This window comes from Xiphophorus hellerii, chromosome 24, assembly GCF_003331165.1.
Source record: "Xiphophorus hellerii strain 12219 chromosome 24, Xiphophorus_hellerii-4.1, whole genome shotgun sequence".
In the NCBI taxonomy this organism is placed as follows: domain Eukaryota; kingdom Metazoa; phylum Chordata; class Actinopteri; order Cyprinodontiformes; family Poeciliidae; genus Xiphophorus; species Xiphophorus hellerii.
In genome coordinates this window covers 6,174,397-6,199,174 of record NC_045695.1, presented here as the reverse complement: position 1 = coordinate 6,199,174, position 24,778 = coordinate 6,174,397, and the positions used below count along the sequence as shown (strand labels likewise).

General features: G+C 42.0%; 1 protein-coding gene and 19 non-coding genes across 25 annotated transcripts; 19 read left to right on the top strand and 1 right to left on the bottom strand.

Annotated features, from left to right (window-relative positions):
- Positions 1–953: 953 nt before the first annotated feature.
- Positions 954–16,538, bottom strand: LOC116715524 (NACHT, LRR and PYD domains-containing protein 14). 6 transcript variants are annotated; one of them, XM_032555960.1, is made up of 12 exons: positions 16,383–16,526; positions 16,203–16,271; positions 15,199–15,342; positions 14,843–14,986; positions 12,591–12,805; positions 9,106–10,885; positions 5,448–5,624; positions 4,644–4,817; positions 3,007–3,180; positions 2,168–2,344; positions 1,755–1,907; positions 954–1,262 (listed from the first exon to the last, which is right to left on the bottom strand). In XM_032555960.1, exons 3-12 carry the CDS (start codon positions 15,321–15,323, stop codon positions 1,250–1,252), a joined length of 3,132 nt encoding a protein of 1,043 aa, XP_032411851.1. In that variant the 5' UTR covers positions 15,324–15,342; positions 16,203–16,271; positions 16,383–16,526; the 3' UTR covers positions 954–1,249. The 6 variants fall into 6 exon arrangements, with proteins under 6 accessions (XP_032411851.1, XP_032411850.1, XP_032411853.1 ...); XM_032555959.1 differs by lacking the exon at positions 16,203–16,271; XM_032555962.1 differs by lacking the exon at positions 16,203–16,271 and having other exon boundaries at positions 9,106–10,882.
- Positions 16,539–17,777: 1,239 nt separating this feature from the next.
- On the top strand, positions 17,778–17,849 carry trnad-guc (transfer RNA aspartic acid (anticodon GUC)). Its single transcript has one exon. It is a non-coding gene; the product is annotated as a tRNA-Asp (tRNA).
- Positions 17,850–17,969: 120 nt separating this feature from the next.
- On the top strand, positions 17,970–18,041 carry trnad-guc (transfer RNA aspartic acid (anticodon GUC)). Its single transcript has one exon. It is a non-coding gene; the product is annotated as a tRNA-Asp (tRNA).
- A 699-nt stretch (positions 18,042–18,740) lies between these two features.
- trnad-guc (transfer RNA aspartic acid (anticodon GUC)) lies at positions 18,741–18,812 on the top strand. Its single transcript has one exon. It is a non-coding gene; the product is annotated as a tRNA-Asp (tRNA).
- A 121-nt stretch (positions 18,813–18,933) lies between these two features.
- trnad-guc (transfer RNA aspartic acid (anticodon GUC)) lies at positions 18,934–19,005 on the top strand. Its single transcript has one exon. It is a non-coding gene; the product is annotated as a tRNA-Asp (tRNA).
- Positions 19,006–19,320: 315 nt separating this feature from the next.
- trnad-guc (transfer RNA aspartic acid (anticodon GUC)) lies at positions 19,321–19,392 on the top strand. Its single transcript has one exon. It is a non-coding gene; the product is annotated as a tRNA-Asp (tRNA).
- A 313-nt stretch (positions 19,393–19,705) lies between these two features.
- Positions 19,706–19,777, top strand: trnad-guc (transfer RNA aspartic acid (anticodon GUC)). Its single transcript has one exon. It is a non-coding gene; the product is annotated as a tRNA-Asp (tRNA).
- A 121-nt stretch (positions 19,778–19,898) lies between these two features.
- On the top strand, positions 19,899–19,970 carry trnad-guc (transfer RNA aspartic acid (anticodon GUC)). Its single transcript has one exon. It is a non-coding gene; the product is annotated as a tRNA-Asp (tRNA).
- Positions 19,971–20,090: 120 nt separating this feature from the next.
- Positions 20,091–20,162, top strand: trnad-guc (transfer RNA aspartic acid (anticodon GUC)). Its single transcript has one exon. It is a non-coding gene; the product is annotated as a tRNA-Asp (tRNA).
- A 507-nt stretch (positions 20,163–20,669) lies between these two features.
- trnad-guc (transfer RNA aspartic acid (anticodon GUC)) lies at positions 20,670–20,741 on the top strand. Its single transcript has one exon. It is a non-coding gene; the product is annotated as a tRNA-Asp (tRNA).
- A 121-nt stretch (positions 20,742–20,862) lies between these two features.
- trnad-guc (transfer RNA aspartic acid (anticodon GUC)) lies at positions 20,863–20,934 on the top strand. The gene has a single exon. It is a non-coding gene; the product is annotated as a tRNA-Asp (tRNA).
- Positions 20,935–21,247: 313 nt separating this feature from the next.
- On the top strand, positions 21,248–21,319 carry trnad-guc (transfer RNA aspartic acid (anticodon GUC)). Its single transcript has one exon. It is a non-coding gene; the product is annotated as a tRNA-Asp (tRNA).
- Positions 21,320–21,439: 120 nt separating this feature from the next.
- Positions 21,440–21,511, top strand: trnad-guc (transfer RNA aspartic acid (anticodon GUC)). Its single transcript has one exon. It is a non-coding gene; the product is annotated as a tRNA-Asp (tRNA).
- An 892-nt stretch (positions 21,512–22,403) lies between these two features.
- On the top strand, positions 22,404–22,475 carry trnad-guc (transfer RNA aspartic acid (anticodon GUC)). Its single transcript has one exon. It is a non-coding gene; the product is annotated as a tRNA-Asp (tRNA).
- A 121-nt stretch (positions 22,476–22,596) lies between these two features.
- trnad-guc (transfer RNA aspartic acid (anticodon GUC)) lies at positions 22,597–22,668 on the top strand. Its single transcript has one exon. It is a non-coding gene; the product is annotated as a tRNA-Asp (tRNA).
- Positions 22,669–22,790: 122 nt separating this feature from the next.
- On the top strand, positions 22,791–22,862 carry trnad-guc (transfer RNA aspartic acid (anticodon GUC)). The gene has a single exon. It is a non-coding gene; the product is annotated as a tRNA-Asp (tRNA).
- Positions 22,863–22,983: 121 nt separating this feature from the next.
- On the top strand, positions 22,984–23,055 carry trnad-guc (transfer RNA aspartic acid (anticodon GUC)). The gene has a single exon. It is a non-coding gene; the product is annotated as a tRNA-Asp (tRNA).
- A 121-nt stretch (positions 23,056–23,176) lies between these two features.
- On the top strand, positions 23,177–23,248 carry trnad-guc (transfer RNA aspartic acid (anticodon GUC)). Its single transcript has one exon. It is a non-coding gene; the product is annotated as a tRNA-Asp (tRNA).
- Positions 23,249–23,754: 506 nt separating this feature from the next.
- Positions 23,755–23,826, top strand: trnad-guc (transfer RNA aspartic acid (anticodon GUC)). Its single transcript has one exon. It is a non-coding gene; the product is annotated as a tRNA-Asp (tRNA).
- Positions 23,827–23,947: 121 nt separating this feature from the next.
- Positions 23,948–24,019, top strand: trnad-guc (transfer RNA aspartic acid (anticodon GUC)). The gene has a single exon. It is a non-coding gene; the product is annotated as a tRNA-Asp (tRNA).
- Positions 24,020–24,778: the final 759 nt, after the last annotated feature.

Below are 24,778 nucleotides of genomic sequence, written 5' to 3'. Positions count from 1 at the left end.
CCAAACACGACCTACCAGCCTCAGAGCTGCTTCAGAAAGTGTTTCCAATGCTCACCAAAGGAGATACTGGAGATGATGAAATTTTGTGTTGATTAAATTTTAGGTTTTACAATCAGGAAGAAGGAAATTACAGAGCCTTCAAGGGGACATGCGGAGTTTTGTTTTCTTTTGCGTTCCTTTGCAATAATTTACTGATTAGTTCATGTGGCATAATTGAACACTGTAAGCCTTTCTTATGGCAGCCAATGTACTTTCTGATATTATATAAGGTCTTCATAAGGGTTTTCCACGTGCTAATATCTCGTTATGAAATATCTGAAGTTTTTTTTCTTTAGGATAGAAAGGAGCCACAAACCTGTGACATAAACAGAAACTTTCCATAAGCAGGAAAGAAGAAAAAATACATCCAAACTATTTGGACTTTTTCTGAGTTATTATCGCGGGGTAATAAGTCATCTGATAGTTTTGATTGTGTCTCTTTAGTGTTGGTACTCTGAATGGCTTAAAGGGATGTTTTCATGTGCAGTTTCGTCTCAGCCTTACACAAACAGACATAAACTTATAGTGAATAAATCGATTTTCAGTAAGTTGTACCAAGGAGAGAAGACTAAACACTGAGGCTATTTAAATGTGCATACATTTGAAATTGATATTTGTGACTGTATACAAAACAGCTCAGCAAATGTTGCAGTAGGCATATTGTGAGGTAAGACAAAAGTATTGCGAGGGAACGCAAAAGAAACAAATTTTCCCATGTTCCATAGAGGGAAATAAAACCATCTGAGCTGAAATCACAAAAAAAAAAAAAAAAAAAAAAAAAATCATATTCGAATTGTAGAAACCATCATACTTATTGAGTTGTTTGCAGCAGAAGATAGAAAGACCAGAACCACCCAAACATCTCCAGAAAACATCTAAAATGGCATCAGAATGAGGCAAACATGCAGCCTGAAAAATGTTGAATTGAGCTTTACTTCATATTTCTGTTACAGGGTGAAAGCACCACCAGTGAGAACAAGACTGGCTTTCCGGTCGACTCAAGTTCAGATCAAAAAACTCCACGAAGACAAAATGGAGTTGAGTTTAGCTTTAACCTTCATTTATCCTTACAGAAAAATATATATATCAGTCAAAAAGTCAAAATCTTTCAACTCAAAGTTCTTCATCATGACAATGTTTCTTTAAACTCAAACTGCTGCAGCTTCAGCCACTTAGGATCATCAGGACACAGCTCAGCTCCTCTCCTTCACTAAGATCTCGCCCTGCAGAAAGGAGAAGGGTGAAGATCAGTGAGTGTTTCCAGCTTCTCTCGCTGTGTTACCGACTCTTCCAGGAGTCGGTAACGCATCACATCCTGTAAAAAGAGCAGCAAGGATTTCAGTTCTGTTCAGAGCTGCTTTCAGCTCTCATGTTAAAGTGTCGGAGCGAACGCACTGAACCCCAAGCTCACACATCTACACACACTTTTAGAGGTCTGCTTCCTCTGACATCAGCTCTGATGCGCCCACAGTTTTGTTTCTAGACATGTTGGACGGCTGGCAGCTTTGTTTCCTGATCAACAGTCATTTCCCCCCTCAACACAAACACAGGAAACACAACAAGCTTGTGGATCACTTGGTAATCTAGCCAAGACCATTCTCCTCCCACTGAGAAGCTGCAGCTTTACTGATAACACTGGAACTTCCCCCTGCTTCTCACATGGTATAATTCAACACTGCTGATAGCAGCTGGACTCACTTCCAGAATCTACTCACCTCACAGTCCTTACAAGAGCCTTCAGCTGCTGAATAGCCGAGTCCTTCAGGCCGTTTCCTCGTAGGTCCAGGTAAATCAGACGAGAGGGGTTGGACTTCAGAGCTGCGACCAGATAATCAACGCTGGTCTCTGACAAACCGCACCACACCAAGCTAAATACAGAATAAAAGATGTGAGCTGGAGCCAACGGGATGCATGTTAAAACGGTCCAACAGAACCAGTTAAAGAACTCTCACTGATATAAATGACAACATGCAGCCGCTTCAATAAAGACCAGCTGACTTCAGCTCTTAAACTCTGTCAGCTCCATCAACACAAGCTCAGCTTCTGCTGCTAAATTATTTCAGTTTCACAGAAATCAAACAGGTCAGGAGGTATTTTGGAGGAAATATGAACAGAACTAAGCTTGTACCTCAGACTCTGTATTTTGCAGTCAGTGGTCTGAAGAAAACCACACATCTCTTTTACTCCACCGTCTTTCAGGTCTTTGTTGCTGCTCAGTCCCAGTTTTGTCAGATGGGAGGGGTTGGACTTCAGCGCCGAGGCCAGACAAGCGCAGCTGGTTTCTGTCAAGCTGCAGTCGGTCAATCTGAATGAAGAATGAAACGTGTGAGCTGAAGCCAACAGGATTCAGATTAAACCAGTACAACTGAACCAGATAAAGAGATCTGCTTAATATTGACAACATGCTGCTGCTTCAATAAAGACTTGCTGACTTCTTCTCTGTCAGTTCCATCCATACCAACTAAGACTTTGCGCCTACGTTATTCAAGATTCCAAGAAAACGAGGAATTTTGGAGGAAATATGGACAAATGCAGTGTAATGCAGAAAAATTTAATTTTCAATGCAATATTTCTTGCCAGTTATCTCTGAATATGAAAGTACTTATGTATTTTACTATGTGTGATGGATTTCTTTAAAATGGCTCACTTTCTGAAATGACTGGCAAGAAATATTGAACTTTTACATAATTTTTGTAGACATACTAGTAATGTAAAACTATTGTTAAGAGCAGAAACACGCACACGTTTTACATTAAATCTCGTACATTGTTTTTGGAGTACTTTAATCAGTGAAATCATTCCAGATTCTTAAAAAAGCGCTGAAGCGTCAATCAGCGATTTATATATTTGTTCCTGTCAGACAGACTCCAGGAGCTGAAAAGCACTTTTTCTAAACTGTGGTGAGTTTTTCTGCCAAATTATGTCAAACTGTTTACAAAAAAAGATATGAAGCAACTAATCTTGTACCCCAATCTCTTTATTTTGCAGGAAGGGGTTCGTAAAAAACCACAGATCTCCTTCGTTCCGTCAACTTCCAAGTCGTTTCCACTCAGGTCCAGTTCTGTCAGATGGAAAGGGTTGGCCTCCAAAGCCAAGGCCAGAGAAGCACAACTGATCTCTGACGAACTACACTCCTCCAATCTGAATAAAGAATAAAACATGTGAGCTACGGCCAAAAGGATGCAGTTTAAAGTTGAAATGTGAACAAATAAATAGCACGATATAAAACATTAATATCTGATTTGCCCCGCAAGGTGGAGAGCAAAATTGACCGTTTTCCACAAATACCAAGTGTGTGTAATCTGTGGCAAAAGCCTTGCTGTCTGCACATGGAGCAGCGGTTCAACAAAAGTAACAGTGACCTTTCCCAGAATTTTCCAGCAGGAAGCAACTTCAACAAAGATGAAAAAATAAAATAAAATCAACAGAGGCATCATTTAAAGTGGCGCAAAGCCTGACCAACCAGAAATATCATTACAGTTTTGGTGGGATCATGAAAGATGGACCTTCAACAATTTGGTGTTGACACTCTTCTATAGCAGAAGTCTGCAATCCTTACAATTTCTTCCTCAAGTGAAGCCAAATAAAGCTTGTTTAGAGCCCCAGATCTTCCATGACCTTTTGGAAAAAGTACAGCTGATCATTTCTGAGAAATACCAATAGAAGGTAATGTGTTGTCATTTGTAAAGAACCACCATTTACTACTTTTAGGTTTCAAGATAAAGGTTTTAAGTCACAACATATGTCTGGTGGAGCTCATTGTGGCAGCATAGCTGTCATATGTGTATGTATGTATAACGAAGGTGCAATACCTGGTTGGGCACATGGACACAAAAACTAATGAATGGCTGGGCAAAGTGAGAGTTCGCCTATTAAATTGACTAAAGATGAAAACATAAACTAAAAACTGGAGTTTGGACCCCTAGCAGCGTGACGACAAGATCCCACCCCCATCGCCCTTCTGCAGGGCAAAAAGCTGCAAGGACCACCATTGATTTTAGACGTCAAGTTATCAATATAACACATTAAATCTCAAATAATATGTAAAAGAAAAAGGGATGCAGTGCTTTGCTCCTAAGTGTCAACACTATGACAACTAGGTTAGGAAAAAGTTTTAATTAAGAAAAAAATAGTGAGGCAGAGGGAAGTAGTTCAGTTATTCTTGCTTGACTTTGACAACCTTAACATGTAGATGTGTTGTGTGTTTTGGTTCACTTCAAAATGTAAAAAGGGACCCACACACACCACTCTGACAGATCATCAGTAGAGCAAGTCTGTAAACTAGATAATTTAGATTAGCTAATAGCAGCGGTAGCTAATCTACCACAGCAATTACTTAATAATCGGAAACAACGGACTGAACGTTCTGTTCTTTGGGTGAGAAATGTTTGGGTGTTTTTTGGTGTTGAATATTGAAACATACGGTGGCGTTGTTGTCAGACGCTATGGCAACGAGTCTTTCATTTAGTTAACAGAATTGTTCTACCACAGCAGTGTGGCTATGGATGGCGTCCTAATTGTCTATTTTCCCTCTACCACTTTTAGAGGGAGGCGCAAAGCATCGATACAAGTGTCACATCAGAAATAGTAGCATAGTTTCTTACATCAGCTTTTGTACTTTGCAGCCGGTACTCTGTAGAAAATCGCAGAGGTCCTGTACGCCAGCATCTTTCAGGATGTTGTTGCTCAGAGTCAGTTCTGTCAGGTGGGAGGGGTTGGACTTCAGAGCCGAGGCCAGAGAAGCCCAGCTGAGCTCCGTCAAGCTGCAGTTGCTCAATCTGAATAAAAAAATAAAATAAAATGTGGTGCAGGTTCAAACTGAAATGTAAACAAATAAAATTGTACAAAATGAATTTGACTCGATGTAAAATTTGAAAAAAATAATAAACTGGAATCTAATATTTTGTCCAATAAAACTGTTCAAACATAAGAGTTTGAACAAGAACATATTATTATGATGTGTTTGAATATTTCAGTCTGGGCTGCAATGGTTTTATGCTGAAAGTAAAGTTAGCTTTAACAACCAAAGTGTTACATTAGACCTGTTATGTAATCTGATTACAGTTCGAACTGTAATCTGATATAAGTATTTATTCAGGCTTTCACCAAGCTAAATTGTAAGAGCTAAATGAAATGCAAGACACACCAGAAACATTCAAGGTAACATTATAACAAAGAAACCTTTTATTGCTATCAATTTAGTTATGAAAGATTCAAGTTCAATGAATAATAAATTTGTTTTTAATTATCTCCGTATTAAAACAGACAATCAAAAGTTACAGTGCAAAAGCCTTCAGAAATAATATTCTGACATTTGGGAGAAAAGGTTGTTATTAAAGAACCCAGAATAAAATCAAAATAGGTTCTAAAGAATCATTATATGATTTTAATGAACAGAGAAAACAAACCTGAGAATCTCCACTTTACTGACTGAACTCTCCAGGATCTCACACAGATGCCGCATTCCAGCGTCTTTAAGTCCATCAATCTCGCGTATCTCTAGTTCAGTCAGGTGGGAGGGATTGGAATTCAGAGCCGAGACCACAACTTCGCACTCCGTCTCTGAGAGACTGCAGGCAACGAGTCTGTGATTAGAGAAAAAAATGAAATGATTTCTCATTAAATCAGACTAACAAAGATATAACAGTGATGACAACATCTGATAAACATTTGATCTTCACATCGATTTACTGAGTATCTCAGAAATTCATGATTAAAGTTATTGTTCTGCTCCCGATTCTAGTTGTGGTGCTGGTCATGTTCAGTGTTTGGGTTCTTGTCCTGCTTTCTGCTCCAGACCTGTGTTTCTGATTCTGCACAAAGATTCATTTAACATTTAACCACAGTGATGGAGGTTCAAACAGCTCAGGCTTTATGCTCTAAGAACAACACTGAAGGTTTGGGTCATGCTTTTAGTCCTGGTTATGCTTCGGGTTCTAATCCTGGTTCAGGTTAAAACAGCTTATGCTTCGTGTTCTCAGAACACCGAATGTTTTAGTAGAAGTCCTCTTTTCTACAAAACTCCCAGTTTCTTCATGCTGAGCTCTGCCTACACGGGCGGTCTTCGTCAAGATGACTTTAGTTTCTTTGCCCGCTTTGACACGGCGGGCAGCAGAGAAGCCGCACATCTACCCCAACTGGAAGAGCAGCACCAGCCCCTCGTCTTACAGAAGCATCAGGTGACGTCCACACTGAGGAGGATCAACACCTACAAAGCTCCAGGACCGGACAAGGTGTCAGGCCAGACGCTGAAAACCTGCGCCGACCAGCTGGCAGGAGTGTTTCTGGACATTTTCAATCTGTCCCTGCAGCTCGCCATGGTTCCTGAGTGCCTCAAGTCTTCCACCATCATCCCTGTACCGAAGAAGAGGTCCATCACCAGCCTGAACGATTACCGGCCCGTCGCTCTGACCCCGGTGATCATGAAGTGCTTTGAGAGGATTCTTCTGAGGTACATCAGAGACTTCATCCCCGCAAACCTGGACAGCCTTCAGTTCGCCTACAGAGCGAACCGGTCAACAGAGGATGCTGTCTCCATCACTCTGCACACAGCCCTGACCCATCTGCAGCATCCCAACACCTACGTCAGGATGCTATTTGTAGACTTCAGCTCAGCATTTAATACCGTCATCCCAGACAAGCTGGTGCTGAAGCTACTCGAGGTGGGGCTGCCCGCTTCACTGTGCCACTGGATCAGAGACTTCCTCACCAACAGGCCTCAGGTGGTGAGAATAAGTGGCTCAACATCGTCCCCACTGGTCCTCAACACAGGCACGCCGCAGGGCTGTGTGCTCAGCCCAGCTCTCTTCACCCTGTTTACACACGACTGCGTGGCCATCCACCCCACCAACACAGTCGTGAAGTACGCGGACGACACAACAGTAGTGGGTCTCATTTCAGACAACAACGAGACCCACTACAGAGAGGAGATTCTGCAGCTCACTCAGTGGTGTTCAGCCAACAACTTGGTGCTGAACACAGGGAAGACCAAGGAGGTCATTGTGGATTACAGAAGGTCCAGGAGGACGGCTCACACTCCCCTTCTCATAGATGGAGAAGTGGTGGAACGTGTGGACAACATCAAGTTCCTGGGCCTCCACATCACTTCTGACCTCTCCTGGAACACAAACACCTCCCACCTGGTGAAGAAAGCACAACAAAGGCTCTTCTTCCTCAGGAAACTGAGACGGGCTGGACTTTCCTCACGGCTGCTTGTGAACTTTTACAGGGCGATGATCGAGAGCATCCTCTGCCTCAACATGACTGTGTGGTATGGTAGCTGCACAGCACTGGAGAGGAAACAACTGACACGGGTGGTGAGAACAGCACAAGGCATTGTGGGATGCCCCCTCCCAGACCTGGACTCCATTTACACAGACCGGGTCAAGAAGAGAGCTGGATCCATAGCGATGGATTCCAGCCACCCGGGCCACAGACTGTTTGTGCCGCTGCCATCAGGCAAGCGGTACAGGAATATACGGACTACAACAAATAGACTGAGAAACAGTTTCTTCCCCACAGCCGTCAGAGCCATTACTCCCTGCCGCCCCCCCCTCCCACACATATCATAACCTCGCAGTCACACATACATATCCCCCACCCCCACACAGCCATATTGTTCTGCACTTTGCACTGTCACATTATCTGTACTTTGCCATAATTGGACCTGCTGCTACTTCTTTGGTGTGGTTGAGTGCCTTTAGTTAATTTAGTTGTATATATTGTTATTATTATTATTGTGTGTTTGCTTATTTATACTGTATATATTTGACCTTTTGCATGGGAGCTGCAATGGAAATTTCGTTGAATTCTGTTCAATGACAATAAATGCTATCTATCTAAAATTTGGAGGAACAGATTAAATCAATGAAGCTAATATTCCAAAGGTCACAACATGTTGGCGTGATGGTTGATTATCAAAAACCAACCAAGGAGCAAAACATATTTTCTATTCCTCCATTTTCTACATAAACTTCAGCATCTTTAGGATCAAGACTCCAACTCCAATAGCCAATGGGTGACTCTGGAAACCGGGACAATTAATCTGTGCAATAAATGTTTTTATTTGCAAATTAAAATAATCTCACATTAACAATAATACATTTAGATGTCCATGTTAGGATCTGGTGACTGCATCTCCATCTGGATTAACCCCTAAAACATCCATATAAGCTCCTGACACTTAGCAGTCAGCAACCTCTCCTTCCTAAGGCAATCAGGACCCTCAACTGCAGTCAGATGTTGAAGATTTTCTATCAGTCTGTGACGGAACGGTTTCAGCTTTCTCCGCAGCATCTGATGGAGCTGCAGCAATCCGAGCCTCAAAATATCTGGAGCACCCGGTGAAGAGAATGGCTGGGCCGATCGAAAGAAACTACCAGTGACGATAGAACGAAGAAGAAACTGCTCAAGATAAAAATAGGAGCTAGTTTTCAAAGAGTCTCCTCAGCAGTGTTTGGTCACATTACAAAAAAAAAATCCACATTTGAAAACCAGACGCGAAAACCTATTCAGCCATCAAGGCAGGTGGTAAATTAAGACATCAGGAATCAGAAGTGCAGAGACGCTGTACTCCCTAAGTACTCTGCACTCAATAAGCTGCAAAGCTTTGATTTTATTAGCCTAACTGTAAATAGTGTAAATAGTTGGAATAATATATTCTTCTTTTCTTTCTGCAGGCAACATGCCCAGTACAGTGTTTGATTATGTAGTGTGATGTTGACTGATAATTCCTCTATAGAGTGATTTCATAAAAACAATAAAAACAATGTAAAAGGTGAATAATGGAGTAGAGCCCCAATGAATGAAGAGATGTTCAAAATGTGTCTATGATTGATTGGAGCTTTCATAGAAAACAGAGATCAAGCTTTCTAAATACCAAAAGCTGCAGTAGTGTCGTCCTAACTAAGCATAACATTCAGATGTTTCAATGACTGAAATAGACCAAAGCATGACTAAAGTAGCTAAAAGTCAAAAAAATGCCCAGAAGCAACTTGAAGAAGAAGAAGAAACAGGAGGACAATAGAGCTGAATCAGCATTCACACAATGATGACATCTGGACTCACCGAGCCTTTCTGCAATTCCTCACAGCTGGAACCAGTCTCAGTCGTCCCTTCTCTGATGTGTTGTACTTTTCCAGGTCCAACTCATCCAGAACTTCATCTGACATTTGCAGCATGTAGGATAGAGCAGAGCACTGGACCACTGAGAGCTCCTTCCCTGAATTCAGGAGCTGCTGAATCTCCAGATAAAATGAGAGGTCATTCATCTCCATCAGACAGTGGAAGATGTTGATGCTTCTGTCAGGAGCTATATCATCGGTGTTCATCTCCTTCAGGTTCTTGATGACTATCTGGATGGTTTCTGGACTGCTCTCTGTCTGACCCAGCAGGCCTCCTAAGAGTCTCTGGTTGGACTCCACAGAGAGGCCATGAAGGAAGCGAACAAACAGGTCCAAGTGACTATTTTTACTGCCGAGGGATTTCATTACGACTTTTTTCATGAACTCATCCAGAGACGTTTCACTGTATTTTTGTCCCAGGAATATCTCCATCACTTCTATGTTCCTGCTGGTGAAACAGTGGAACATGTAGACTGCAGCCAGAAACTCCTGAATGCTCAGATGAACAAAGCAGTAGACTGATTTATGGAGGATCACACTCTCTTTTTTGAAGATCTCTGTACAAACTCCTGAGTACACCAAGGCCTCTGTGACATCCAGACCACATTGCTCCAGGTCTTCTTCATAGAACATGATGTTTCCTTTCTCTAGCTGTTCAAATGCCAGCCTCCCCAGCTTCAAAAGAACTTCCTTTTCAGCCTCCATCAGCTCATGTGGACTTGGGTCATGTCCTTTATGGTACTTGCTCTTCTTCCTCTTTGTCTGGACCAGCAGGAAGTGTGAGTACATGTCAGTCATGGTCTTGGGCAGCTCTCCTCTCTGTTCTGTGCTCAACATGTCCTCCAGAACCGTAGCAGTGATCCAGCAGAACACTGGGATTACACACATAATGTGGAGGCTCCTGGAGGTCTTTATATGGGAGATGATTCTGCTGGACAGCTGTTTATCGCTGAACCTCTTCCTGAAGTACTCCTCCTTCTGGGCATCGGTGAAACCTCGTACTTCTGTTACCCTAGAAACACATGAAGGAGGGATGCGATTTGCCACTACAGGTCTGGAAGTTATCCAGATGAGAGCCGAGGGAAGCAGGTTTCCCTTGATGAGGTTTATCAGCAGAACATTGACTGGTGACTTCTGTGTGACGTCAGAAACCAACTGACTGTCTTTGAAGTCCAGCGAAAGTCTGCTTTCGTCCAGGCCATCAAAGATGAAGAGAGTTTTCCAGCTGGCCAACTTTTCTGCTGGGAGCTTCTGGAGTTTTGGATGGAAAACGTGGAGCAGCGTGAGAAGACTGTGCTGCACATCTTTGATCAGGTTCAGCTCCCTGAACGAAAGCAGAACCACCATATTGACATCTTGGTTCTCCAAGCCCTCTACCCAGTCCAGAGTGAACTTCTGCACTGAGAAAGTTTTTCCAACCCCAGCGACACCGATGGTCAGAACCACTCTGATGGCTCCATCTTGGCCAGGTAAAGCTTTAAAGATGTCATGGCACTTGATTGGAATGTCATGGCGCTTCTGGCTCTTGGAAACTGCCTCCAGCTGCATCACCTCATGTTGGGTATTAACCTCTTCACTCTGCCCCTCTGTGATATAGACTTCAATGTAGATACTGTTGAGGGGGGTTTTACTTCCCATTTCATCACTTCCGTCAGTCACATATTCACATCTCTTCCTCAGACTCATTTTATGTTCGTCTAAAACCTCCTGCAAACCAACATCTGCTGAAACAAAAAAGAAAAGGGAACTGATGTAAAAAAAAAAAAAAGCAGACAAAAAAAAAAAAAATATATGATTTTGTATGATTAAGTTGGAACAAATCCACTTTGAACATTAGGGGATGTTATCATTTTCTGTTGCCGTATTCTAGATTTGAGCCACTGTTGGAGTAGTTCTGTTACTTCATTCAGATTTTTCTTTTTTAAAACGTTCATCCCTTAACTTTTTTTTTTATCATTCATAACCACAGCAACAAATTGGCTTACAACAGGGAGCAGCTGGTCAAAATTGCAAAAGCTGCAATAATATCACAACTGAAGCCACAAATGTAAGAGAAGTTGAAAAGGAGCTCATGGTTGCAGAGCAGGAGCGAAGGAGAGAGAGAAACCATCTCTTCCATCCAGGGCCGTAACGATTCCTTGAATAATTTGAGTACCTTGATTATTAAAATTCCCCAAAGAAAATTACCTACCTTGAGGCTTCGTTAAACTATGTTTTAGAACACCGTGTTCCGGCCAGGTGATTATGCTTCTGTAGTGGAAAAATTAAAGTAAGGTCACACCTGCTAGTTGTATTGCTATAAGTTTATTCTAAGTTCCAGTATACTCCCACCAAGTTAAACTATTTTGGTTACATGTTCAAGGTTGGACGTTGTTTTTCAAAGCTGCATGGGAACCAGTCTGTTTCCCATGCTTAGGATCCCTTATCCCTTTGGTATAAAACTCATGTGTTGTCTCTGCCTGGCAGAGCTTTTCATCCAGACCCGCTTCGTTACTGATTGTCCTACAAGCTCTCTGTATTGTGCACAATATATGAATAAACCGGATTGAGTGATTTCCCCTGAACAGTGCTTGGAAATAGTATTTTTTTCCCACGACAGTTTCACAACGCTCTTACTTCCTCCTATGAGTTGTTGATGAAAGGCAAGTGACACCAGCATAACGTCCATTTTTTCAAGTTCAGTTCGGAGGCATTTCATCGATTGATGATAATGTCTGGGTTTTGTTGGAAATATTAGTTTAATTATGCTTGCTTTAATGATGTTCGACTGTAGAGCATGTTAAAACATTGGACGGATCATGGTTGCTTTGAGTAGGCCTCAATTTAGGATAGATTCATGATTTAATCAATACATAACTTTAAGCAGTAGAAAATGTTTTTTAGATATAATGATCACAATTTGATTAAAATTAGCTCATGTAGTGTAGCTTTTATAGTAGATCACATTCTTAAGAGTGTATAAGTCATATATTCCTCTGAAAAATCTCTTAGTTCATTACAGCCAAAGAAGTAGAAAACTAATCAGAAAATATTGAGTGTAATAGTTGTTTTAGAATTTAAATTGACCATGTTTGCTTTATAAATGTTTGAAGATATTATATGAAATGTCCACTAATTTTTATAATCAGAGCCTGCTGTTTGATGCACTGGGTTAGGAGGAGGTCAGGAGAGCTATGTGTGGTGCAGGAACCAGTTTGAAAGGATGAAAAACATGGATAGCTGACAAACGTCGGTCCTGCATTCTTGAGTAAAATGTTTCCATATGAAATGAACACATCTATTGTTCATGCCCTGGAGAAGTGCCTCCCATGCACTGCATGGGAAGCACCAATGATAATGTTTTCCTGAGACATGGCTGCAGGATTATATCCCCGACTGGTTCAACAGACACGACAGAAGGAAGCTCTGATAACGGATGTTTAGTCTCACCTGGTGCACAGATGCTCTGATTGGCTTTGGGTTGTTTCCAACACTGGGGGCAGGAGGAGGGTCCTGATGGAGCAGACTGGTCCCAGTAAGGCCCAATGCACTGTCTGCAGAACCAGTGTCCGCAGCTGGTAGAGACTGGATCCATCGGAGCCTTTCGACACAAAGCACAGCAGGACGGCTGCTCCTCCACACCAGTGCTGCTCCTCTTCCTCCTTCTGTGAAGACATTTTTTTCATCAGTGAAATAGTTCACCAACAACAGGGTGGAACTGTTCTACTGACGCTGAAGATGTTCATAAAGGTTCACCACAAACAAAGGGCCAGAATCTGGGTCAGAGCAGAACCTCACAACTTTGATGATGTCTGGTTTGAAAGCATTTCATTGTATCATCTTTGGTGATCGATCTTTTTGGCGTCTTTTTCCATCTGAAATCTCTTCTGGGTCAATAATCCTTTCTCTGTCTGAATCAGAGCAGAAGACTGCTCCCATCAAAGGCTTAAAGAGACTGATTCAAATCTAATTCCAGTGTAGAAAGCTGGATCCTTCTTTAATGGCGGAACGCAAATAAACAGGACTTGGCCGCAGTTTGCATTTATCCAAGCACTTTATGAAGCGATTATTTGAACATGTTAGTAGCAGTAACAACTTCTTGAAAGTTCACATCTTATTTGTTGTTTAAAGTTGGATCGACTGAATCTCATTTCATGATGATCTTTTGGACTTTGGTTCTGTTTTCATTTTGTGGTTTTTAACCAACTACACTGTCTTGATATATGATTTGCAGTTGGAGTCTTCAGTTGCAGTCCGTCTTTATTGTGCCCAGTGTCTGCTTTTTTAAAAAAGCGGTCTGGTTCATTTCACGGACTTGGTTCTAATTTCGATCTGGTTCTGCTCGTCTCGCCTCTTTCTGGGTTCCTGTGTTACCGACATCAAGTTCTATTCAGCCCATCTGGTTTGTCTGCATACAAGCAAAAAATTATGTTAAAAGTCGGCTTTTCTCTACCTCATCGCATTAAAAATCAAACAGTTTGGACTATTTAAATAACTACTCTAACAGTCTATTATTATTGACGTTTGTCTTCTTTATTGATGAATTTACAGAAGAGATTTGAGTTTAGAATTGGTACCGATGACCACAAAGTTGACCCAAATGAGTCAATCTCAATCATTTTATAAATAAAACTATAAATAACATTTTATTCAGGTGTTACACTGTTATTTAAAACATTTAAAGGCATTCTTAGCACTAATGGCTGAGATTTTACAGCAATTTGACCCTCAATATGAGGGTGGACAGAGAAGCGGAAGATACGCAGCTAATGCAGCTGCTGAGATCGTATTTCTTTGAAATAATCTACGAAGCACTTCTGTAGTATCCACTACAAATATTAAAAGCCCAGAATGTGCTGTGTTTCCACTAAATAAGAAAATTAAATAACGCACGAATAAGCTTGTTCATGTCACAAGTCATTGAAAAACGTATTTCAGTGCGGCTCAAAAACCACCTCGTGCTAGCGCAGAAACTTTTTTTTTCAAAATCTTCTTGTTCCTGTCAGGCTGATTTATTTTCAGAATTTCAGTTTGTGCATTTTTATGGTTAATGGAATCACAACTGTAGTCACATTGATGACATCCGATCTGAGTTAAAATGTAGTTTTGCATCAGAGCAAGACGTTAAAGTAAAGCTGATGTTCAGAAGACAGATGACCACAAAGTTGACCCAAATTAGTCAATCTTAATCATTACCAGAGGAATCAGAAAAGGATGAAAATGTCCAACTTCACAGGGGGAAAAAAAAAACTAAAAATCAGAGGCAAGGTGACATTTAGGTCTATTTTAAGTTGGAAGTAAATCTGAGTTCATGGATAGTAAAAGAAGAGACACCACTGAGCAGCAGAATGAGCAGGTATTGCATGAGTTTTGGTTTGAGAGCAACATGGTAAAGCGCTGTAGTGACTGAACCTGCAGCATCAATGTATTCAAAAAGACAAGCTGTAGTGACGGCTGTTTCTACAGCCCTGTTCAACCTGATAAAAGGAACCATTCTGCCGAGTCATGATACACTAACAGTGTATCATGACTCGGCAGTTCATATCTAGTTTCACATATGAACTGCTGGATTTATCAAGCTGGAAGTAGAGAACATGACACTGAAGATGTCATCTGGTTGACGCTGACTAGATAAACAGACCAGTTAATACTAGATATATCTATGTGGACTGACAGGAATCAGTTAGAAACTGGTTTCTTACTTTGTGCCTGAGGGCACAGGCTCATTACTGAATAGTGGAGGACTGTCTCTGGACCGGTCACTCCTCGCAGACTGACAGCTGGATCCCGGAGGTTCTGCTCTGTCCTTTGGATCCCGATCCTCCATCTTCAGGACGTCAGTCGGTCTGTAAGAGAAACCAATACCAGTCAACATCCGGCTTTGAATTGTTCACTCCTTCACTCACTTTGACAGGGAACTGCTGGATTTATCAAGCTGGAAGTAGAGAACATGACACTGAAGATGTCATCTGGTTGACGCTGACTAGATAAACAGACCAGTTAATACTAGATATATCTATGTGGACTGACAGGAATCAGTTAGAAATTGGTTTCTTACTTTGTGCCTGAGGGCACAGGCTCATTACTGAATAGTGGAGGACTGTCTCTGGACCGGTCACTCTTCGCAAACCGACAGCTGGATCCTGGAGTTTCTGCTCTGTCCTTTGGATCCCAATCCTCCATCTTCAGGACGTCAGTCAGTCTGTAAGAGAAACCAATACCAGTCAACATCCGGCTTTGAATTGTTCACTCCTTCACTCACTTTGACAGGGACCATATACAGTACAGTGTTGATAATATATGAAAAGATGTTTGATTCAGACTTCAGCTCTTGGATCTAATTTGCAGTCACTCAGACACAGGACGACTTGTAGAGCATTATACATGACGACATACAACTTTGCAATTCCTAGTTCATTTAAAATGCTCTCAATAAAGAAGAATGTGGTTCATCATTTGATTAAGTGACACTATTTAGTGGAGCCAAAACAACTATGAATTATGAAATTTGCAACTTTATTTTCACCGAAGGGCAAAGAGTGGGGGTCCCAAAACAACTTTGTTAAAGCTAAGTGAAGGTGGAGGTTTACCATCTCTTCTGCAATAACATCCTTCCTTTAAATAGGGTATAAAGAAACACAAGAGTAATAAAATGACCAGCCACATTCTGACCATCCCACAACAGTTTCTGATTAACCCCCAATGTCTGAGAGAAGTCTTGCACTTTCTTCTTATTTCAATAATCAGGTAAACTTGTTTACAGCTGTTTGTTCCTCTTGAGGTAAAATCAAATCGTGCAGAGCTTTAAAAGCTAAATTAAATTCTTATTCTGTATTATAACAGTTCGTTGCACACGCCACACAAACAGATCACTTGCAGAGGTCATGGTTGATCACACAAGATGTAAAGTAAGGAAGTCGTGTGCTTCTGGCACTTTATTCAATGTTTTTTCTCGTTACTAAAGATAGATAAATAAAACAGCCTCATTTTACAGCCCTCTATAAGCAGCAACGTTTTACAATAAAGTCTTAAATTTCCGATTAACCATTTAATTTTACGTACGATTAAGAACTTTGCTGATCAGCCCCTTAAAAATAAAACAGGCCACGGCAGCGGGACTCCCAGCCCACCCTATAAGAGAAGGGCATTTCAGGCCGAGGTGGTCGTCCATGTTTGTCATCTTTTAGAAGAAACTAAGATAGTTATTAGAGACACGGAGGACAACGGAGCGGTAACACTTACCTCGATTCTGCTGGGTATTTCTTCGTCTTTTATGGCGGTTGGCAAGCAAAGTATTGATGCAAGTATCCCTCGCTGTAGCAAACATAAAGGGGTGGGGATGGACGGACCGCTGTCAGTCTCATACCTTATTTGGAAATGGGACAATTGCTCTCCGGAAGTGAAGGGGGCGCTATTTCCTATATTATTCGCGGTCTCCCGTTTTTATTTTCTTTTAAAATCTGTCATATATCTTCACCTTTAGGAAGGATTTTCACTCTCAGTATGTTTTTGAACTTCTCTCGCTTATTTACTTCAGCGCAGCTCACAGTTTTTAACAAATTCTGTAGCTTTCTGTGTACTTCTAAATCTGCTTTTTAGTCGCATCTTTTCGGTCCTGCTACTGCCTCTAGTGGCGTGAGGGTGGTGACACAACTCATCTATTTACATTATTAAATCAGAATACCACAAAGTCTTTATTATTTATTATTAATTCTGGCATTACTGGAACAGGAAAAGATAAATTCCCTCACAAAAGAACATAGCTTTACATTTTCTTAAGGAAGTAGAGCTAATTAAATGGCATAAACAAGATCTGAAAGTGACTCTAGTTTCATTTGTTGGCCAACCTGTTGAATTTTAAATTCCTTGTGTCATTCCTGGACAGTCAGCTCAACTTTGCTGAAAACACTGGCTATATCTTTAAGAACTGTTCTGAGAGACTCTATCTTTTAAGATGACCCAGTGATCTTGGGTTTACCCAAATTGAGGTTGTGTACAACCTCTAGTTAGGTATAGGTTGTTGAGTTAAAATGTTAAAACTTGACATTCCAACTTGAATTTTAACTCAACTCAAGTTAAAACATCTTTTAAGAGATAACTCAACTGTTTGCTGAAAGAACATGGAAGATAGCAGGAATATTTTAGCAGAGAGCATCCATCATCGTCTTTTGTCAGTTTGAACCTCTGAGCTCATGAAGGCATTATTGTGTTCCTCTGGCAACTGAGAACATCTATTAGAAATCATTTATTGACAGTGTAATAATTATTCTTAACCAAACTAAATGACATTTACCTATACCGTGCTAAGAATTTTTGCTCTGTTCAGAAATTGTTGATAATGTGATGCTACAAATATGATTTATTGTTTTAGAGTCGAAGGAAAATTAGTCTTAGTAATTTTCTTAGTGGTCTTGTGTTCTTTTGGGAAACGTTTTCCACTGCGGTAATGTAATCACAGTATGATACTTTAAACGTAACTTCTGGGGAAATCGATGAAATTATAAAAAATTTTGTTTCTTGTTTTATCTTGGCCAATGTTTTCTTCCACAGTCCATTAATAATCATATGATAGTTTAAACGTAACTTCCGTGGATATTGATGAAATGCCAAAAATAGGTGGGGCCAAAGGACAAGAAGTCCTCGTTAGTATAGTGGTAAGTATCCCCGCTTGTCACGCGGGAGACCGGGGTTCGATTCCCCGACGGGGAGGTTGTTTCATCTTGGCCAATGTTTTCTACCACATCCAGTCATAATCGTAATACAGTTTAAATGTAGCTACTGTGGAAATTGATGAAAAGTCAAAAATAGGTGGGGCCAAAAGACAACAAGTCCTCGTTAGTATAGTGGTAAGTATCCCCGCTTGTCATGCGGGAGACCGGGGTTCGATTCCCTGACGGGGAGGTTGTTTCATCGTGGCCAATGTTTTCTACCACATCCAGTCATAATCGTAATACATTTTAAATATAGCTAATGTGGAAATTGATGAAAAGCCAAAAATAGGTGGGGCCAAAAGACAACAAGTCCTCGTTAGTATAGTGGTAAGTATCCCTGCTTGTCACGCGGGAGACCGGGGTTCGATTGCCCGACGGGGAGGTTGTTTCATCTTGGCCAATGTTTTCTACCACATCCAGTCATAATCGTAATACATTTTAAATATAGCTAATGTGGAAATTGATGAAAAGCCAAAAATAGGTGGGGCCAAAAGACAACAAGTCCTCGTTAGTATAGTGGTAAGTATCCCTGCTTGTCACGCGGGAGACCGGGGTTCGATTGCCCGACGGGGAGGTTGTTTCATCTTGGCCAATGTTTTCTACCACAGTCCAGTCATAATCGTATGACAGTTTAAATGTAACTTCTGTGGAAATTGATGAAATGTCAAAAATAGGTTTAGGCAGAGCAACAACAAGTCCTCGTTAGTATAGTGGTAAGTGTCCCCTCCTGTCACGCGGGAGACCGGGGTTCGATTCCCCAAAAGGGAGGTTGTTTCATCTTGGCCAATGTTTTCTACCACATCCAGTCATAATCGTATGACAGTTTAAATGTATCTTCTGTGGAAATTGATGAAATGTCAAAAATAGGTTTAGGCAGAGCAACAACAAGTCCTCGTTAGTATAGTGGTAAGTATCCCCGCTTGTCACGCGGGAGACCGGGGTTCGATTCCCCGACGGGGAGGTTGTTTCATCTTGGCCAATGTTTTCTACCACAGTCCAGTCATAATCGTATGACAGTTTAAATGTAACTTCTGTGGAAATTGATGAAATGTCAAAAATAGGTGGGGCCAAAAGACAACAAGTCCTCGTTAGTATAGTGGTAAGTATCCCCGCTTGTCATGCGGGAGACCGGGGTTCGATTCCCTGACGGGGAGGTTGTTTCATCTTGGCCAATGTTTTCTACCACAGTCCAGTCATAATCGTATGACAGTTTAAATGTAACTTCTGTGGAAATTGATGAAATGTCAAAAATAGGTTTAGGCAGAGCAACAACAAGTCCTCGTTAGTATAGTGGTAAGTGTCCCCTCCTGTCACGCGGGAGACCGGGGTTCGATTCCCCAAAAGGGAGGTTGTTTCATCTTGGCCAATGTTTTCTACCACATCCAGTCATAATCGTATGACAGTTTAAATGTATCTTCTGTGGAAATTGATGAAATGTCAAAAATAGGTTTAGGCAGAGCAACAACAAGTCCTCGTTAGTATAGTGGTAAGTATCCCCGCTTGTCATGCGGGAGACCGGGGTTCGATTCCCTGACGGGGAGGTTGTTTCATCTTGGCCAATGTTTTCTACCACATCCAGTCATAATCGTAATGCAGTTTAAATGTAACTTCTGTGGAAATTGATGAAATGTCAAAAATAGGTGGGGCCAAAAAACAACAAGTCCTCGTTAGTATAGTGGTAAGTATCCCCGCTTGTCACGCGGTAGACCGGGGTTCGATTCCCTGACGGGGAGGTTGTTTCATCTTGGCCAATGTTTTCTACCACAGTCCAGTCATAATCGTATGACAGTTTAAAAGTAACTTCTGTGGAAATTGATGAAATGTCAAAAATAGGTGGGGCCAAAAAACAACAAGTCCTCGTTAGTATAGTGGTAAGTATCCCCGCTTGTCACGCGGGAGACCGGGGTTCGATTCCCCGACGGGGAGGTTGTTTCATCTTGGCCAATGTTTTCTACCACAGTCCAGTCATAATCGTATGACAGTTTAAATGTAACTTCTGTGGAAATTGATGAAATGTCAAAAATAGGTGGGGCCAAAAGACAACAAGTCCTCGTTAGTATAGTGGTAAGTATCCCCGCTTGTCATGCGGGAGACCGGGGTTCGATTCCCTGACGGGGAGGTTGTTTCATCTTGGCCAATGTTTTCTACCACATCCAGTCATAATCGTAATGCAGTTTAAATGTAGCTACTGTGGAAATTGATGAAAAGCCAAAAATAGGTGGGGCCAAAAGACAACAAGTCCTCGTTAGTATAGTGGTAAGTATCCCCGCTTGTCATGCGGGAGACCGGGGTTCGATTCCCTGACGGGGAGGTTGTTTCATCGTGGCCAATGTTTTCTACCACATCCAGTCATAATCGTAATACATTTTAAATATAGCTAATGTGGAAATTGATGAAAAGCCAAAAATAGGTGGGGCCAAAAGACAACAAGTCCTCGTTAGTATAGTGGTAAGTATCCCTGCTTGTCACGCGGGAGACCGGGGTTCGATTGCCCGACGGGGAGGTTGTTTCATCTTGGCCAATGTTTTCTACCACAGTCCAGTCATAATCGTATGACAGTTTAAATGTAACTTCTGTGGAAATTGATGAAATGTCAAAAATAGGTTTAGGCAGAGCAACAACAAGTCCTCGTTAGTATACTGGTAAGTGTCCCCTCCTGTCACGCGGGAGACCGGGGTTCGATTCCCCAAAAGGGAGGTTGTTTCATCTTGGCCAATGTTTTCTACCACATCCAGTCATAATCGTATGACAGTTTAAATGTATCTTCTGTGGAAATTGATGAAATGTCAAAAATAGGTTTAGGCAGAGCAACAACAAGTCCTCGTTAGTATAGTGGTAAGTATCCCCGCTTGTCACGCGGGAGACCGGGGTTCGATTCCCCGACGGGGAGGTTGTTTCATCTTGGCCAATGTTTTCTACCCCAGTCCAGTCATAATCGTATGACAGTTTAAATGTAACTTCTGTGGAAATTGATGAAATGTCAAAAATAGGTGGGGCCAAAAGACAACAAGTCCTCGTTAGTATAGTGGTAAGTATCCCCGCTTGTCATGCGGGAGACCGGGGTTCGATTCCCTGACGGGGAGGTTGTTTCATCTTGGCCAATGTTTTCTACCACATCCAGTCATAATCGTAATGCAGTTTAAATGTAACTTCTGTGGAAATTGATGAAATGTCAAAAATAGGTGGGGCCAAAAAACAACAAGTCCTCGTTAGTATAGTGGTAAGTATCCCCGCTTGTCACGCGGTAGACCGGGGTTCGATTCCCTGACGGGGAGGTTGTTTCATCTTGGCCAATGTTTTCTACCACAGTCCAGTCATAATCGTATGACAGTTTAAATGTAACTTCTGTGGAAATTGATGAAATGTCAAAAATAGGTGGGGCCAAAAAACAACAAGTCCTCGTTAGTATAGTGGTAAGTATCCCCGCTTGTCACGCGGGAGACCGGGGTTCGATTCCCCGACGGGGAGGTTGTTTCATCTTGGCCAATGTTTTCTACCACATCCAGTCATAATCGTAATACAGTTTAAATGTAGCTAATGTGGAAATTGATGAAAAGCCAAAAATAGGAGGGGCCAAAAGACAACAGGTCCTCGTTAGTATAGTGGTAAGGATCCCCGCTTGTCACGCGGGAGACCGGGGTTCGATTCCCCGACGGGGAGGTTGTTTCATCTTGGCCAATGTTTTCTACCACAGTCCAGTCATAATCGTATGACATTTTAATTGTAACTTCTGTGGAAATTGATGAAATGTCAAAAATAGGTGGGGCCAAAAGATAACAAGTCCTCGTTAGTATAGTGGTAAGTATCCCTGCTTGTCACGCGGGAGACCGGGGTTCGATTCCCTGACGGGGAGGTTGTTTCATCTTGGCCAATGTTTTCTACCACATCCAGTCATAATCGTAATACAGTTTAAATGTAGCTACTGTGGAAATTGATGAAAAGTCAAAAATAGGTGGGGCCAAAAGACAACAAGTCCTCGTTAGTATAGTGGTAAGTATCCCCGCTTGTCATGCGGGAGACCGGGGTTCGATTCCTTGACGGGGAGGTTGTTTCATCGTGGCCAATGTTTTCTACCACATCCAGTCATAATCGTAATACATTTTAAATATAGCTAATGTGGAAATTGATGAAAAGCCAAAAATAGGTGGGGCCAAAAGACAACAAGTCCTCGTTAGTATAGTGGTAAGTATCCCTGCTTGTCACGCGGGAGACCGGGGTTCGATTCCCCAAAAGAGAGGTTGTTTCATCTTGGCCAATGTTTTCTACCACAGTCCAGTCATAATCGTATGACAGTTTAAATGTAACTTCTGTGGAAATTGATGAAATGTCAAAAATAGGTTTAGGCAGAGCAACAACAAGTCCTCGTTAGTATAGTGGTAAGTGTCCCCTCTTGTCACGCGGGAGACCGGGGTTCGATTCCCCAAAAGAGAGGTTGTTTCATCTTGGCCAATGTTTTCTACCACATCCAGTCATAATCGTATGACAGTTTAAATGTATCTTCTGTGGAAATTGATGAAATGTCAAAAATAGATTTAGGCAGAGCAACAACAAGTCCTCGTTAGTATAGTGGTAAGTATCCCCGCTTGTCACGCGGGAGACCGGGGTTCGATTCCCTGACGGGGAGGTTGATTCATCTTGGCCAATGTTTTCTACCACAGTCCAGTCATAATCGTATGACAGTTTAAGTGTAACTTCTGTGGAAATTGATGAAATGTCAAAAATAGGTTGGGCCAAAAGACAACAGGTCCTCGTTAGTATAGTGGTAAGTATCCCCGCTTGTCACGCGGGAGACCGAGGTTCGATTCCCCGACGGGGAGGTTGTTTCATCTTGGCCAATGTTTTCTACCACAGTCCAGTCATAATCGTATGACAGTTTAAATGTAACTTCTGTGGAAATTGATGAAATGTCAAAAATAGGTTTAGGCAGAGCAACAACAAGTCCTCGTTAGTATAGTGGTAAGTATCCCCGCTTGTCACGCGGGAGACCGGGGTTCGATTCCCCGACGGGGAGGTTGTTTCATCTTGGCCAATGTTTTCTACCACAGTCCAGTCATAATTGTATGACAGTTTAAGTGTAACTTCTGTGGAAATTGATGAAATGTCAAAAATAGGTTGGGCCAAAAGACAACAGGTCCTCGTTAGTATAGTGGTAAGTATCCCCGCTTGTCACGCGGGAGACCGGGGTTCGATTCCCCGACGGGGAGGTTGTTTCATCTTGGCCAATGTTTTCTACCACAGTCCAGTCATAATCGTATGACAGTTTAAGTGTAACTTCTGTGGAAATTGATGAAATGTCAAAAATAGGTGGGGCCAAAAGACAACAAGTCCTCGTTAGTATAGTGGTAAGTATCCCCGCTTGTCATGCGGGAGACCGGGGTTCGATTCCCCGACGGGGAGGTTGTTTCATCTTGGCCAATGTTTTCTACCACAGTCCAGTCATAATCGTATGACATTTTAATTGTAACTTCTGTGGAAATTGATGAAATGTCAAAAATAGGTGGGGCCAAAAGACAACAAGTCCTCATTAGTATAGTGGTAAGTGTCCCCTCTTGTCACGCGGGAGACCGGGGTTCGATTCCCCGACGGGGAGGTTGTTTCATCTTGGCCAATGTTTTCTACCACATCCAGTCATAATCGTATGACAGTTTAAATGTAACTTCTGTGGAAATTGATGAAATGTCAAAAATAGGTTTAGGCAGAGCAACAACAAGTCCTCGTTAGTATAGTGGTAAGTGTCCCCTCTTGTCACGCGGGAGACAGGGGTTCGATTCCCCAAAAGGGAGGTTGTTTCATCTTGGCCAATGTTTTCTACCACATCCAGTCATAATCGTAATACAGTTTAAATGTAACCTCTGTGGAAATTGATGAAAAGCCAAAAATAGGAGGGGCCAAAAGACAACAGGTCCTCGTTAGTATAGTGGTAAGTATCCCCGCTTGTCACGCGGGAGACCGGGGTTCGATTCCCCGACGGGGAGGTTGTTTCATCTTGGCCAATGTTTTCTACCACAGTCCAGTCATAATCGTATGACATTTTAATTGTAACTTCTGTGGAAATTGATGAAATGTCAAAAATAGGTGGGGCCAAAAGACAACAAGTCCTTGTTAGTATAGTGGTAAGTATCCCCGCTTGTCACGCGGGAGACCGGGGTTCGATTCCCCGACGGGGAGGTTGTTTCATCTTGGCCAATGTTTTCTACCGCAGTCCAGTCATAATCGTATGCCAGTTTAAATGTAACTTCTGTGGAAATTGATGAAATGTCAAAAATAGGTGGGGCCAAAAGATAACAAGTCCTCGTTAGTATAGTGGTAAGTATCCCTGCTTGTCACGCGGGAGACCGGGGTTCGATTCCCTGACGGGGAGGTTGTTTCATCTTGGCCAATGTTTTCTACCACATCCAGTCATAATCGTAATACAGTTTAAATGTAGCTACTGTGGAAATTGATGAAAAGTCAAAAATAGGTGGGGCCAAAAGACAACAAGTCCTCGTTAGTATAGTGGTAAGTATCCCCGCTTGTCATGCGGGAGACCGGGCTTCGATTCCCTGACGGGGAGGTTGTTTCATCGTGGCCAATGTTTTCTACCACATCCAGTCATAATTGTAATACATTTTAAATATAGCTAATGTGGAAATTGATGAAAAGCCAAAAATAGGTGGGGCCAAAAGATAACAAGTCCTCGTTAGTATAGTGGTAAGTATCCCTGCTTGTCACGCGGGAGACCGGGGTTCGATTCCCTGACGGGGAGGTTGTTTAGTCTTGGCCAATGTTTTCTACCACATCCAGTCATAATCGTAATACAGTTTAAATGTAGCTACTGTGGAAATTGATGAAATGTCAAAAATAGGTTTAGGTAGAGCAACAACAAGTCCTCGTTAGTATAGTGGTAAGTGTCCCCTCTTGTCACGCGGGAGACCGGGGTTCGATTCC